General features: G+C 32.1%; 1 protein-coding gene across 1 annotated transcript; it reads right to left on the minus strand.

The window, feature by feature from the left end:
* Positions 1-473: 473 nt before the first annotated feature.
* Positions 474-1,028, minus strand: LOC143226999 (general transcription factor II-I repeat domain-containing protein 2A-like). Its single transcript, XM_076458546.1, has one exon. It carries the CDS (start codon positions 1,026-1,028, stop codon positions 474-476), a length of 555 nt encoding a protein of 184 aa, XP_076314661.1.
* Between the last annotated feature and the right edge of the window lie 16,331 nt (positions 1,029-17,359).

Here is a 17,359-nt window from a genome sequence, read left to right on the forward strand (position 1 = left end):
TTAAAATTTGTATATTTTGTCTTGAATTTTATCAAATTAATGCGATCTGTTGTGAACACTCGGATAACTTGTTAATTGATGGTTCATATTTTGTTGATTTGAGAGCAACACATGCAGCACTCAGTTCATCTGTAAGCTTGTTTCTTCTGTCTGATTTGATGAAATTCAAAGTTGAAAACAGCTGCTCACAAGCGTAAGATGATCCAAACAAAGTAAGAAGAGCTATTCCAAGTAATTTCATTGACTTAAAATTAATTGGCAAAGAATTCCACACTTTAAGAATTTCATTTTCACAACTCTTTGCAACGTTTTCTTCCAAGATCCCTCCACACTCTATTTTCTCAAGTGTTTTACGCAGGGCACAGAATTTATTAGTCCAAGTATAGTTTTCCTGAAATTCTACCAGCTCCATTTCTAGAGTTTTCAAACCCAACCAGTGTAAACAGGAAAGATCGAGATCTTCAAATTCAGTTTTATCGGGAAAGGTAAGAAAATACAGAGTTTTTTTCTATCTTTCGAAACTGCATAAATCTGTTACTAAAATTCTCCTTCGCTACCGTGATAATGCTTGAAAATTCTTTGGAGATTTCCTGTTTGCTTAAGGAACAGTCCGCAAATGTTGTCGAGTTTTCTAAATGCATTTTCAGATTTGGAAAATATTTGAGTTCCCCACCTTCGATGTCTTTTTCAAAAACTTGCAATTTTCTCTCAAATGCCTTTATATCACAGAACATTCTTTCTGCTGTTTCTCCTACTCCTTGTAGTTTTGTGTTCAGTGCATTGAAGTGTGATATAAAGTCTGTAAAGAACATGAGGTTATTAAGCCAAGCCACATCAGTGAGCTGTGGAAAGTCTTGTCCTTTTTCATGCATAAAAAATCTAATTTCGTTCAAGCAAGCAATAAATCTTTCCAGAAAACGTCCTCTGCTCAACCATCGGACATTGTTATACATAATTAAAGTATTATATTGTGCTTGAACCTCATCAAGAAGTGTTTGAAACTGACGAAAATGAAGCGCACGAGTCATAATGTAATTCACCATTTTTTGTAACATCTTTGAGTATATCATCTAATTTTTTTGCTACTTTCTTTTGCACAAAGAGCTTCTTGATGTATAATACAATGAAACTGGATGACTTGATGTTTTATTTTGTTCTCAAACAACTTTATGAAACCAGATGTTGACCCAACCATACATGGTGCTCCATCACTAGTGATCGAAACTGTCTTTTCGGGCTTAATACTTTGTGTCAAAACATTCCATCACAGCATTGTAAATATCTACTCCTTGTGTTCTTCCGGGTAAAGAAATCAGTTTCACCAATTCTTCCCTCATGGAGTCACCAACAGCATAACGCAAAATTACGTTATTACGTATTGAAGACCAATACGAATAGATGTAATGACTTACGATGCCACCCCCGTCGTTCAAAAGGTTCGACATGCAACCTGTAGGGATAATATCCCTAATATATCCCTGGGATATATTATAGTATTAATCTAACCCGAAGCAGAGACAAGGGCTGACGTTAAGGCGAATTAAACTGGGAACAACGATTTTCCAGGGTTTACCAATCCTTCTCATCGATCCTACCGGGAATATTCCTAGTTTTAGTCTTAGCTACACTTACGCGCATTGCCTCTTCTGCACCACGAGGAGGCCCTGAAAATCGAAGTACTTGAACCCTAGTGCTCTCAGGTCATGCCACCTTTCATAATTACCTAGCTCGCTACATACTTCTTAGCAAAGATGCGGGAATCCCATCACGTGCTAGCAATCGTGGCCTTGCGTGCCATAGGTTCGCCATCACTGATCTAGGTCATGCATACATATATAGCTGTATGCAGGCCATAAATGTAAGTGTTTATATGACAGGCATGGTACATGCAACATAGGGATTATTAATTTATTGTTGCATCTGTATTGGTGTAGTATATCGTTTATACGGATATAGGTTTCCTACCCTTTTAGACACGACGCTACTAATAGGATCGCGTTTGTTTTCTACCAATAGACGATCAATTTCAGCCATGTTACTTGAACGTCTGAAACTATATCCAAAATTCTAGTCTGTCTTTAAGTCGTAGTTTAAAATACAGCACCAAACTAGTTTTGAGCATCAGATAGACTGTTATAGAGATGACTGATGAGAAATGTTAAACTATACACGAGCAAGTTCTATAGATACTACAAATAGAGTAGCCATCCTTGAAGGTGTGACAAGAATGGTGTAAGGAAAAGATGGCAAAAATAATGGTGATTCTAGGCAGATGAGAGGCATATATTTTGTAGCTATTTATTCTACTCAAAAAATATTTAATTTAGATAAAGTATGCAGTAGCGACGGCCCACATGTTAAGGGTCACTGAAGTGTTACGACCTAAACTCCATCAGAAATGTAGAAGGAAAGGTATATTAATATAAACAATTTATAATTGTTGCTCAACACGATTTAGACCTTGTACAGAATATCATACTAATAGTAAAATTGGCCAAGATAAACCTTGACCAACTTTACTATGGCAAGTGAAGAGAAGGAACAGGAAATATTACAACTATAAAAATATCAAAACTACTCATTTGTATACTATCTCAAAATTAGGAAAGGCTAGTGGAAATACCTTATCAATAGTTTTGTGTAAACTTTAATAAAAAATATATTGTTGAAAGTACTTTTAATGTGGTCAGTAATTATGCTGATAAAGTAATCAGATTGCTGTGAAAAGATATTTTTATCAGTTTAATTATTAGTCAATTAATTAAATTGTAATGGACATTATGGATAGCTAAACTACAGACTATTCCAATGTATAATAACGAATGGGCGTGACTGTTTGCATATGGCTGTCAAAGCTCTAAGAGAAAAGAACCTAGAAACCTGAAATTTTGCACCATACTAAGTGGACCCAGAGGGTGTGCATCTAAGTATTATTGCTTATCTTGTCCACATATATTCACGCACGCGTGTCACATAGTATACTCTGTAGCATATCATTCAGATTTAAAAAATTCTAATGTATAGAAAAATACAACGCGTTTTGGTAAGGATGTGTTGAGACACTGGTTTTTATGTCATGTTGCTTAGCAACAAAAGTATCTACATGAACATAATCGTACTGTCTATTTTGTAGGGTGTAAATGGACCTTCAAAAATTTCATATGAAGACCGATTAAGTTAATGAGAAAATACCTGAAAATTTGCAATTTCACATTTTTTGCTTTTTTTATCTTTTACAATTACATATAAGGTTTTCATATTCCATGATAACTTTTCATTAATCATGAACTTACATAAGTTCTTCCCTCCAGGGGGCGGGTACTCAAGCTAATATTGTTATTGACCTATGTACCGAAAATGTCAAATGAAAGGTATAGACAAGAAAAATATTTGTAGAATTCCAATTTATTTTCTCCATCTATTAAAGAGGTTTGTTTTATATATTAAGAACGTTGGTGATGTAGCTGAAAATAGATTAATTGATTCCGGTTTAAAATTAGATTGGTGTGATGAATCTCATACACTTTTAAACTATATCGACGTAATAACACGTGCGAAACCAAGTACATTCACTTGTACATAAAAAGAAACAGTAACAAACATTTATTTCCTGTACGTGGATGTACAAAATACAGTCCATGTACTACTCTAGTATAGTTCAGTAGTTCTTCCAAAGCTAGTGTTTACCGTATAGAACACAGTATAAACACAGTGGCTCTATATGTTTTATATAACATGTGGTATATTGATCAATACGCATCACAGTGACCGTACACTCAATACCACTCTCAATGATAACATTGAGACAATGACATAGAAGTAATAGCCACCCAATCTGTACAAAGCCAATACACGAGATGTCATTATCTCTAGACAGAGCATCATACATCAGCTGTGTATTACGTTAAACTAAACTGTTTCATACAAAACAGTGATGTTATTATAGAAAGAAACAGATAAATAAAAGTAGATAATTTAAAGAGAAGAACAAACAGTGGTCTTTAAAACATTACAGAAATAGCAAACAAACAAGCTGAAGGTGTAAGACATGGTTCTGACACCACATTCTCCAGCTACAACTCCCCATTTTAACTCCATGTCTAAAAGCTTAAATATTTAGAAAAGTCAAAACATGGATTTCTAAAATAATGTCAGAACTATGTTATCAAACCTTAAACGTGTTTGATTAATTTTCATGGTTACATGTTCACTTTAAGCTACCTTCTTTGTTTCTGTTTAATCTTCATGGTTACATGTTCACTTTAAACTACCTTCATTGTTTCTGTTTAATTTTCATGGTTACATGTTCACTTTAAACTACCTTAATTATTTTTGTTTAATTTTCGTGGTTACATGTTCACTTTAAGCTACCTTCATTGTTTCTGTTTAATCTTCATGGTTACATGTTCACTTTAAACTACCTTCATTGTTTCTGTTTAATCTTCATGGTTACATGTTCACTTTAAGCTACCTTCATTGTTTCTGTTTAATCCTAATGGTTACATGTTCACTTTAAGCTACCTTCATTGTTTCTGTTTAATCTTCATGGTTACATGTTCACTTTAAGCTACCTTCATTGTTTCTGTTTAATCTTCATGGCTAAATGTTCACTTTAAACTACCTTCATTGTTTTTGTTTACTTTTCGTGGTTACATGTTCACTTTAAGCTACCTTCATTGTTTCTGTTTAATCTTCATGGTTACATGTTCACTTTAAACTACCTTCATTGTTTCTGTTCAATCTTCATGGTTACATGTTCACTTTAAACTACCTCCATTGTTTTTGTTTAATTTTCGTGGTTACATGTTCACTTTAAGCTATCTTCATTGTTTCTGTTTAATCTTCATGGTTACATGTTCACTTTAAACTACCTTCATTGTTTCTGTTTAATCTTCATGGCTACATGTTCACTTTAAGCTACCTTCATTGTTTCTGTTTAATTTTCATGGTTACATGTTCACTTTAAACTACCTTCATTGTTTTTGTTTAATTTTCATGGTTACATGTCCACTTTAAACTACCTTCATTGTTTCTGTTTCCTTTTCATGGTTACATGTTCACTTTAAGCTACCTTCATTGTTTCTGTTTAATCTTCATGGCTACATGTTCACTTTAAGCTACCTTCATTGTTTCTGTTTAATTTTCATGGTTACATGTTCACTTTAAACTACCTTCATTGTTTTTGTTTAATTTTCATGGTTACATGTTCACTTTAAACTACCTTCATTGTTTTGTTTCCTTTTCGTGGTTACATGTTCACTTTAAGCTACCTTCATTGTTTCTGTTTAATCTTCATGGTTACATGTTCACTTTAAGCTATCTTCATTGTTTCTGTTTAATCTTCATGGTTACATGTTCACTTTAAACTACCTTCATTGTTTCTGTTTAATCTTCATGGTTACATGTTCACTTTAAGCTACCTTCATTGTTTCTGTTTCCTTTTCGTGGTTACATGTTCACTTTAAGCTACCTTCATTGTTTCTGTTTAATCTTCATGGCTACATGTTCACTTTAAGCTACCTTCATTGTTTCTGTTTAATTTTCATGGTTACATGTTCACTTTAAACTACCATCATTGTTTTTGTTTAATTTTCATGGTTACATGTTCACTTTAAGCTACCTTCATTGTTTCTGTTTAATCTTCATGGTTACATGTTCACTTTAAGCTACCTTCATTGTTTCTGTTTTATTTTCATGGTTTCATGTTCACTTTAAGCTACCTTCATTGTTTCTGTTTAATCTTCATGGTTACATGTTCACTTTAAGCTACATTCATTGTTTCTGTTTAATCTTCATGGCTACATGTTCACTTTAAGCTACCTTCGTTGTTTCTGTTTAATTTTCGTGGTTACATGTTCACTTTAAGCTACCTTCATTGTTTCTGTTTAATCTTCATGGCTACATGTTCACTTTAAGCTACCTTCATTGTTTCTGTTTAATTTTCATGGTTACATGTTCACTTTAAACTACCATCATTGTTTCTGTTTAATTTTCATGGTTACATGTTCACTTTAAGCTACCTTCATTGTTTCTGTTTAATCTTCATGGTTACATGTTCACTTTAAGCTACCTTCATTGTTTCTGTTTTATTTTCATGGTTTCATGTTCACTTTAAGCTACCTTCATTGTTTCTGTTTAATCTTCATGGTTACATGTTCACTTTAAGCTACATTCATTGTTTCTGTTTAATCTTCATGGCTACATGTTCACTTTAAGCTACCTTCGTTGTTTCTGTTTAATTTTCATGGTTACATGTTCACTTTAAACTACCTTCATTGTTTTTGTTTAATTTTCATGGTTACATGTTCACTTTAAACTACCTTCATTGTTTTGTTTCCTTTTCGTGGTTACATGTTCACTTTAAGCTACCTTCATTGTTTCTGTTTAATCTTCATGGTTACATGTTCACTTTAAGCTACCTTCATTGTTTCTGTTTAATCTTCATGGTTACATGTTCACTTTAAGCTACCTTCATTGTTTCTGTTTAATTTTCATGGTTACATGTTCACTTTAAACTACCTTCATTGTTTTTGTTTACTTTTCGTGATTACATGTTCACTTTAAACTACCTTCATTATTTTTGTTTAATTTTCGTGGTTACATGTTCACTTTAAACTACCTTCATTGTTTTTGTTTAATTTTCATGGTTACATGTTCACTTTAAACTACCTTCATTATTTTTGTTTAATTTTCGTGGTTACATGTTCACTTTAAGCTACCTTCATTGTTTCTGTTTAATCTTCATGGTTACATGTTCACTTTAAACTACCTTCATTGTTTCTGTTTAATCCTAATGGTTACATGTTCACTTTAAGCTACCTTCATTGTTTCTGTTTAATCTTCATGGTTACATGTTCACTTTAAGCTACCTTCATTGTTTCTGTTTAATCTTCATGGTTACATGTTCACTTTAAGCTACCTTCATTGTTTCTGTTTAATCTTCATGGCTACCTTCATTGTTTCTGTTTAATTTTCATGGTTACATGTTCACTTTAAACTACCTTCATTGTTTTTGTTTAATTTTCATGGTTACATGTTCACTTTAAACTACCTTCATTGTTTTTGTTTCCTTTTCGTGGTTACATGTTCACTTTAAGCTACCTTCATTGTTTCTGTTTAATCTTCATGGTTACATGTTCACTTTAAACTACCTTCATTGTTTCTGTTTAATCCTAATGGTTACATGTTCACTTTAAGCTACCTTCATTGTTTCTGTTTAATCTTCATGGTTACATGTTCACTTTAAGCTACCTTCATTGTTTCTGTTTAATCTTCATGGTTACATGTTCACTTTAAGCTACCTTCATTGTTTCTGTTTAATTTTCATGGTTACATGTTCACTTTAAACTACCTTCATTGTTTTTGTTTAATTTTCATGGTTACATGTTCACTTTAAACTACCTTCATTGTTTTTGTTTCCTTTTCGTGGTTACATGTTCACTTTAAGCTACCTTCATTGTTTCTGTTTAATCTTCATGGTTACATGTTCACTTTAAGCTACCTTCATTGTTTCTGTTTTATTTTCATGGTTTCATGTTCACTTTAAGCTACCTTCATTGTTTCTGTTTAATCTTCATGGTTACATGTTCACTTTAAGCTACCTTCATTGTTTCTGTTTAATTTTCATGGTTACATGTTCACTTTAAACTACCTTCATTGTTTTGTTTAATTTTCATGGTTACATGTTCACTTTAAACTACCTTCATTGTTTTTGTTTCCTTTTCGTGGTTACATGTTCACTTTAAGCTACCTTCATTGTTTCTGTTTAATCTTCATGGTTACATGTTCACTTTAAGCTATCTTCATTGTTTCTGTTTAATCTTCATGGTTACATGTTCACTTTAAACTACCTTCATTGTTTCTGTTTAATCTTCATGGCTACATGTTCACTTTAAGCTACCTTCATTGTTTCTGTTTCCTTTTCGTGGTTACATGTTCACTTTAAGCTACCTTCATTGTTTCTGTTTAATCTTCATGGTTACATGTTCACTTTAAGCTACCTTCATTGTTTCTGTTTAATTTTCATGGTTACATGTTCACTTTAAACTACCATCATTGTTTTTGTTTAATTTTCATGGTTTCATGTTCACTTTAAGCTACCTTCATTGTTTCTGTTTTATTTTCATGGTTTCATGTTCACTTTAAGCTACCTTCATTGTTTCTGTTTAATCTTCATGGTTACATGTTCACTTTAAGCTACATTCATTGTTTCTGTTTAATCTTCATGGCTACATGTTCACTTTAAGCTACCTTCGTTGTTTCTGTTTAATTTTCATGGTTACATGTTCACTTTAAACTACCTTCATTGTTTTTGTTTAATTTTCATGGTTACATGTTCACTTTAAACTACCTTCATTGTTTTTGTTTCCTTTTCGTGGTTACATGTTCACTTTAAGCTACCTTCATTGTTTCTGTTTAATCTTCATGGTTACATGCTCACTTTAAGCTACCTTCATTGTTTCTGTTTAATCTTCATGGTTACATGTTCACTTTAAGCTACCTTCATTGTTTCTGTTTAATTTTCATGGTTACATGTTCACTTTAAACTACCTTCATTGTTTTTGTTTACTTTTCGTGTTTACATGTTCACTTTAAACTACCTTCATTATTTTTGTTTAATTTTCGTGGTTACATGTTCACTTTAAACTACCTTCATTGTTTTTGTTTAATTTTCATGGTTACATGTTCACTTTAAACTACCTTCATTATTTTTGTTTAATTTTCGTGGTTACATGTTCACTTTAAGCTACCTTCATTGTTTCTGTTTAATCTTCATGGTTACATGTTCACTTTAAACTACCTTCATTGTTTCTGTTTAATCCTAATGGTTACATGTTCACTTTAAGCTACCTTCATTGTTTCTGTTTAATCTTCATGGTTACATGTTCACTTTAAGCTACCTTCATTGTTTCTGTTTAATCTTCATGGCTACATGTTCACTTTAAGCTACCTTCATTGTTTCTGTTTAATCTTCATGGCTACCTTCATTGTTTCTGTTTAATTTTCATGGTTACATGTTCACTTTAAACTACCTTCATTGTTTTTTGTTTAATTTTCATGGTTACATGTTCACTTTAAACTACCTTCATTGTTTTTGTTTCCTTTTCGTGGTTACATGTTCACTTTAAGCTACCTTCATTGTTTCTGTTTAATCTTCATGGTTACATGTTCACTTTAAGCTACCTTCATTGTGTCTGTTTTATTTTCATGGTTTCATGTTCACTTTAAGCTACCTTCATTGTTTCTGTTTAATCTTCATGGTTACATGTTCACTTTAAGCTACCTTCATTGTTTCTGTTTAATCTTCATGGCTACATGTTCACTTTAAGCTACCTTCATTGTTTCTGTTTAATTTTCATGGTTACATGTTCACTTTAAACTACCTTCATTGTTTTTGTTTAATTTTCATGGTTACATGTTCACTTTAAACTACCTTCATTGTTTTTGTTTCCTTTTCGTGGTTACATGTTCACTTTAAGCTACCTTCATTGTTTCTGTTTAATCTTCATGGTTACATGTTCACTTTAAGCTACCTTCATTGTTTCTGTTTAATCTTCATGGTTACATGTTCACTTTAAACTACCTTCATTGTTTCTGTTTAATCTTTATGGTTACATGTTCACTTTAAGCTACCTTCAATGTTTCTGTTTAATCTTCATGGTTACATGTTCACTTTAAGCTACCTTCATTGTTTCTGTTTAATCTTCATGGCTACATGTTCATTTTAAGCTACCTTCATTGTTTCTGTTTAATCTTCATGGTTACATGTTCACTTTAAGCTACCTTCATTGTTTCTGTTTAATCTTCATGGTTACATGTTCACTTTAAGCTACCTTCATTGTTTCTGTTTAATCTTCATGGTTACATGTTCACTTTAAGCTACCTTCATTGTTTCTGTTTACTTTTCGTGGTTACATGTTCACTTTAAGCTACCTTCATTGTTTCTGTTTAATTTTCATGGTTACATGTTCACTTTAAACTACCTTCATTGTTTTTGTTTCCTTTTCGTGGTTACATGTTCACTTTAAGCTACCTTCATTGTTTCTGTTTAATCTTCATGGTTACATGTTCACTTTAAGCTACCTTCATTGTTTCTGTTTAATCTTCATGGTTACATGTTCACTTTAAACTACCTTCATTGTTTCTGTTTAATCTTTATGGTTACATGTTCACTTTAAGCTACCTTCAATGTTTCTGTTTAATCTTCATGGTTACATGTTCACTTTAAGCTACCTTCATTGTTTCTGTTTAATTTTCATGGTTACATGTTCACTTTAAACTACCTTCATTGTTTTTGTTTAATTTTCATGGTTACATGTTCACTTTAAGCTACCTTCATTGTTTCTGTTTAATCTTCATGGTTACATGTTCACTTTAAGCTACCTTCATTGTTTCTGTTTTATTTTCATGGTTTCATGTTCACTTTAAGCTACCTTCATTGTTTCTGTTTAATCTTCATGGTTACATGTTCACTTTAAGCTACATTCATTGTTTCTGTTTAATCTTCATGGCTACATGTTCACTTTAAGCTACCTTCGTTGTTTCTGTTTAATTTTCATGGTTACATGTTCACTTTAAACTACCTTCATTGTTTTTGTTTAATTTTCATGGTTACATGTTCACTTTAAACTACCTTCATTGTTTTTGTTTCCTTTTCGTGGTTACATGTTCACTTTAAGCTACCTTCATTGTTTCTGTTTAATCTTCATGGTTACATGCTCAATTTAAGCTACCTTCATTGTTTCTGTTTAATCTTCATGGTTACATGTTCACTTTAAGCTACCTTCATTGTTTCTGTTTAATTTTCATGGTTACATGTTCACTTTAAACTACCTTCATTGTTTTTGTTTACTTTTCGTGATTACATGTTCACTTTAAACTACCTTCATTATTTTTGTTTAATTTTCGTGGTTACATGTTCACTTTAAACTACCTTCATTGTTTTTGTTTAATTTTCATGGTTACATGTTCACTTTAAACTACCTTCATTATTTTTGTTTAATTTTCGTGGTTACATGTTCACTTTAAGCTACCTTCATTGTTTCTGTTTAATCTTCATGGTTACATGTTCACTTTAAACTACCTTCATTGTTTCTGTTTAATCCTAATGGTTACATGTTCACTTTAAGCTACCTTCATTGTTTCTGTTTAATCTTCATGGTTACATGTTCACTTTAAGCTACCTTCATTGTTTCTGTTTAATCTTCATGGTTACATGTTCACTTTGCTACCTTCATTGTTTCTGTTTAATCTTCATGGCTACCTTCATTGTTTCTGTTTAATTTTCATGGTTACATGTTCACTTTAAACTACCTTCATTGTTTTTGTTTAATTTTCATGGTTACATGTTCACTTTAAACTACCTTCATTGTTTTTGTTTCCTTTTCGTGGTTACATGTTCACTTTAAGCTACCTTCATTGTTTCTGTTTAATCTTCATGGTTACATGTTCACTTTAAGCTACCTTCATTGTTTCTGTTTTATTTTCATGGTTTCATGTTCACTTTAAGCTACCTTCATTGTTTCTGTTTAATCTTCATGGTTACATGTTCACTTTAAGCTACCTTCATTGTTTCTGTTTAATCTTCATGGTTACATGTTCACTTTAAGCTACCTTCATTGTTTCTGTTTAATTTTCATGGTTACATGTTCACTTTAAACTACCTTCATTGTTTTTGTTTAATTTTCATGGTTACATGTTCACTTTAAACTACCTTCATTGTTTTTGTTTCCTTTTCGTGGTTACATGTTCACTTTAAGCTACCTTCATTGTTTCTGTTTAATCTTCATGGTTACATGTTCACTTTAAGCTACCTTCATTGTTTCTGTTTAATCTTCATGGTTACATGTTCACTTTAAACTACCTTCATTGTTTCTGTTTAATCTTTATGGTTACATGTTCACTTTAAGCTACCTTCAATGTTTCTGTTTAATCTTCATGGTTACATGTTCACTTTAAGCTACCTTCATTGTTTCTGTTTAATCTTCATGGCTACATGTTCATTTTAAGCTACCTTCATTGTTTCTGTTTAATCTTCATGGTTACATGTTCACTTTAAGCTACCTTCATTGTTTCTGTTTAATCTTCATGGTTACATGTTCACTTTAAGCTACCTTCATTGTTTCTGTTTAATCTTCATGGTTACATGTTCACTTTAAGCTACCTTCATTGTTTCTGTTTACTTTTCGTGGTTACATGTTCACTTTAAGCTACCTTCATTGTTTCTGTTTAATCTTCATGGTTACATGTTCACTTTAAGCTACCTTCATTGTTTCTGTTTAATTTTCATGGTTACATGTTCACTTTAAACTACCTTCATTGTTTTTGTTTCCTTTTCGTGGTTACATGTTCACTTTAAGATACCTTCATTGTTTCTGTTTAATCTTCATGGTTACATGTTCACTTTAAGCTACCTTCATTGTTTCTGTTTAATCTTCATGGTTACATGTTCACTTTAAACTACCTTCATTGTTTCTGTTTAATCTTTATGGTTACATGTTCACTTTAAGCTACCTTCAATGTTTCTGTTTAATCTTCATGGTTACATGTTCATTTTAAGCTACCTTCATTGTTTCTGTTTAGTCTTCATGGTTACATGTTCACTTTAAGCTACCTTCATTGTTTCTGTTTAATCTTCATGGTTACACGTTCACTTTAAGCTACCTTCAATATTTCTGTTTAATCTTCATGGTTACATGTTCACTTTAAGCTACCTTCAATGTTTCTGTTTAATCTTCATGGTTACATGTTCACTTTAAGCTACCTTCAATGTTTCTGTTTAATCTTCATGGTTACATGTTCACTTTAAGCTACCTTCATTGTTTCTGTTTACTTTTCGTGGTTACATGTTCACTTTAAGCTACCTTCATTGTTTCTGTTTAATCTTCATGGTTACATGTTCACTTTAAGCTACCTTCATTGTTTCTGTTTAATCTTCATGGTTACATGTTCACTTTAAGCTACCTTCATTGTTTCTGTTTAATCTTCATGGTTACATGTTCACTTTAAGCTACCTTCAATGTTTCTGTTTAATCTTCATGGTTACATGTTCACTTTAAGCTACCTTCAATGTTTCTGTTTAATCTTCATGGTTACATGTTCACTTTAAGCTACCTTCATTGTTTCTGTTTAATCTTCATGGTTACATGTTCACTTTAAGCTACCTTCATTGTTTCTGTTTAATCTTCATGGTTACATGTTCACTTTAAGCTACCTTCATTGTTTCTGTTTAATTTTCATGGTTACATGTTCACTTTAAGCTACCTTCATTGTTTCTGTTTAATCTTCATGGTTACATGTTCACTTTAAGCTACCTTCATTGTTTCTGTTTAATCTTCATGGTTACATGTTCACTTTAAGCTACCTTCATTGTTTCTGTTTAATCTTCATGGTTACATGTTCACTTTAAACTACCTTCATTGTTTCTGTTTAATCTTTATGGTTACATGTTCACTTTAAGCTACCTTCAATGTTTCTGTTTAATCTTCATGGTTACATGTTCACTTTAAACTACCTTCATTGTTTCTGTTTAATCTTTATGGTTACATGTTCACTTTAAGCTACCTTCAATGTTTCTGTTTAATCTTCATGGTTACATGTTCATTTTAAGTTACCTTCATTGTTTCTGTTTAGTCTTCATGGTTACATGTTCACTTTAAGCTACCTTCATTGTTTCTGTTTAATCTTCATGGTTACACGTTCACTTTAAGCTACCTTCAATATTTCTGTTTAATCTTCATGGTTACATGTTCACTTTAAGCTACCTTCAATGTTTCTGTTTAATCTTCATGGTTACATGTTCACTTTAAGCTACCTTCATTGTTTCTGTTTAATTTTCATGGTTACATGTTCACTTTAAACTACCTTCATTGTTTTTGTTTACTTTTCGTGGATTACATGTTCACTTTAAACTACCTTCATTATTTTTGTTTAATTTTCGTGGTTACATGTTCACTTTAAGCTACCTTCATTGTTTCTGTTTAATCTTCATGGTTACATGTTCACTTTAAGCTACCTTCAATGTTTCTGTTTAATCTTCATGGCTACATGTTCACTTTAAGCTACCTTCAATGTTTCTGTTTAATCTTCATGGTTACATGTTCACTTTAAGCTACCTTCAATGTTTCTGTTTAATCTTCGTGGTTACATGTTCACTTTAAGCTACCTTCATTGTTTCTGTTTAATCTTCATGGTTACATGTTCACTTTAAGCTACCTTCATTGTTTCTGTTTAATCTTCATGATTACATGTTCACTTTAAGCTACCTTCATTGTTTCTGTTTAATCTTCATGGTTACATGTTCACTTTAAGCTACCTTCAATGTTTCTGTTTAATCTTCATGGTTACATGTTCACTTTAAGCTACCTTCATTGTTTCTGTTTAATCTTCATGGCTACATGTTCACTTTAAGCTACCTTCATTGTTTCTGTTTAATCTTCATGGTTAGATGTTCACTTTAAGCTACCTTCAATGTTTCTGTTTAATCTTCATGGTTACATGTTCACTTTAAACTACCTTCATTGTTTCTGTTATTTTTCGTGGTTACATGTTCACTTTAAGCTACCTTCATTGTTTCTGTTTAATCTTCATGGTTACATGTTCACTTTAAGCTACCTTCATTGTTTCTGTTTAATCTTCATGGTTACATGTTCACTTTAAGCTACCTTCATTGTTTCTGTTTAATTTTCATGGTTAAATGTTCACTTTAAACTACCTTCATTGTTTTTGTTTACTTTTCATGGTTACATGTTCACTTTAAAGCTACCTTCATTGTTTCTGTTTAATCTTCATGGTTACATGTTCACTTTAAACTACCTTCATTGTTTCTGTTCAATCTTCATGGTTACATGTTCACTTTAAACTACCTTCATTGTTTCTGTTTACTTTTCGTGGTTACATGTTCAGTTTAAGCTATCTTCATTGTTTCTGTTTAATCTTCATGGTTACATGTTCACTTTAAACTACCTTCATTGTTTCTGTTTAATCTTCATGGTTACATGTTCACTTTAAGCTACCTTCATTGTTTCTGTTTAATTTTCATGGTTACATGTTCACTTTAAACTACCTTCATTGTTTTTGTTTACTTTTCGTGGTTACATGTTCACTTTAAGCTACCTTCATTGTTTCTGTTTAATCTTCATGGTTACATGTTCACTTTAAACTACCTTCATTGTTTCTGTTCAATCTTCATGGTTACATGTTCACTTTAAACTACCTTCATTGTTTTTGTTTAATTTTCATGGTTACATGTTCACTTTAAGCTACCTTCATTGTTTCTGTTTAATCTTCATGGTTACATGTTCACTTTAAACTACCTTCATTGTTTCTGTTTAATCTTCATGGTTACATGTTCACTTTAAGCTACCTTCATTGTTTCTGTTTAATTTTCATGGTTACATGTTCACTTTAAACTACCTTCATTGTTTTTGTTTAATTTTCATGGTTACATGTTCACTTTAAACTACCTTCATTGTTTTTGTTTCCTTTTCGTGGTTACATGTTCACTTTAAGCTACCTTCATTGTTTCTGTTTAATCTTCATGGTTACATGTTCACTTTAAGCTACCTTCATTGTTTCTGTTTAATCTTCATGGTTACATGTTCACTTTAAGCTACCTTCAATGTTTCTGTTTAATTTTCATGGTTTCATGTTCACTTTAAGCTATTTTCAATGTTTCTGTTTAATCTTCATGTTTACATGTTCACTTTAAGCTACCTTCATTGTTTCTGTTTAATCTTCTTGGTTACATGTTCACCTTAAGCTACCTTCATTGTTTCTGTTTAATTTGTGCATGATACCTCTTCTCTTTTTCAAAATGAACAATCTATTAATGTTATTATTTAACAATTTTGTAAGAATTCCCTTCAAGCTGTATGGTTAAATATATATATTATTAATTCCAAGTTCAACAACAGATATATGTTAAAATATTTTATTACTTCTATTCGCCCACAAAAGCACGAGATGTGTATACGGACTTATATTGCTAGAAATCGAATTTCGATATCCGTGGTTCGCAGAGCAGAGATAGCTCTTTGTGCTTTAAACCAAAATAAGCAAATAAATTATCCTTTTCTGCCTAACTATGATTAATAATTAAGAAAACAACAATGTCACAATATTAATTATATTTTGTTGTTTGTTTTGTTTTGTTTTTGAATTTTGCACAAATCAACTAGAGGGCTATCTGCGCGAGCCGACCCTAATTTAGCAGTGTAAGATTAGAGGGAAAGCAGCTAGTCATCACCACCCACCGCCAACTCTTGAACTACTCTTTTACCAACGAATAGTGTGATTGACCGTCTCATTACGACGCCCCCACGGCTGAAAGGGCGAGCATGTTTGGTGCGACCTGAAATTCGAACCCGCGATCCTCATATTTTATATTAAATTAAATAGATATTTCTACTTGTGAAAGATGTTTTACTTCCTATTTCACTTCTCCCCCCCCAAAAAAAAAATATATTAATAGTTTCAGCTATGTTATTAAAATGCTCAATTTTTGTTTTGCCAGAGAATCTTTTATTAAATGCATTTTGTTAGTGGATATTAATTGGTATAAGTTTTACCCTGAAGATTTATTCGCTTATAAATCTCATAAAAAGTCAATAAACAGAAAATATAACCATAAAATCCAAGAGAGTTGTTTCACTGTAACAGAATGTTTAGTTTTTTTCCACCATGATAAGTGAAACACTTATTATAACAGAGTTGTAAAATCTGAGATTGGATTAAAACGATTATTTCTTATCGTTGGATCTTGGTATGTGCGTCATGAACATGTCTCTAGAGGCACGTGGGTGAATTAACTTATAATATTAGGAACACATATTATTTCAAGCCAGTTATGTCAATAATGTAGTGTACGGCATGGACAGATGGTTAGAGCGCCTGACTCCTAATTTGAGGGTCGAAGGTTTGAATCTCCGTCACACCAAACATGATCGCCGTTTTAGCTGTGGAGAGTTATTATGTTACGGTTAGTCCAACTATTTGTTGATAAAAAGCAGTCTAAAAGTTGGTGGCGGGTGGTGATGATCAGCTGTCTTCCTTCTAGTCTCACACTGCTAAATTAGAGATGGCTAGCGCAGATAGCCCTCGCGTTACTTTGTGCGAAATGAAAAACAAACAACCACTTAACAAGTCTAGAGCGCGAAGCAAGTGCAGCAGCTTGAACCTTGGGCTTTACGATACTCATTCTAGCATGATAATCAAAATGCTACGGTATGCTCTCGGAACACTGACCACGGTCACTTTTAAACAATTATGCCTTCTTTGTCTTTCTTTCACATCTAAATCCGCGCTACTATTTCCAGCATAACATATCAACAAGTTTACTAACACTACACTTACTAAACTG

The sequence above is a fragment of the Tachypleus tridentatus genome, chromosome 9, assembly GCF_004210375.1.
Source record: "Tachypleus tridentatus isolate NWPU-2018 chromosome 9, ASM421037v1, whole genome shotgun sequence".
NCBI classification, from domain to species: Eukaryota; Metazoa; Arthropoda; class Merostomata; order Xiphosura; family Limulidae; genus Tachypleus; species Tachypleus tridentatus.

Excerpts from the sequence above, each read along its gene's own strand:
- LOC143226999 (XM_076458546.1), bottom strand. The coding sequence starts at position 1,028 with ATGACTCGTGCGCTTCATTTTCGTCAGTTTCAAACACTTCTTGATGAG.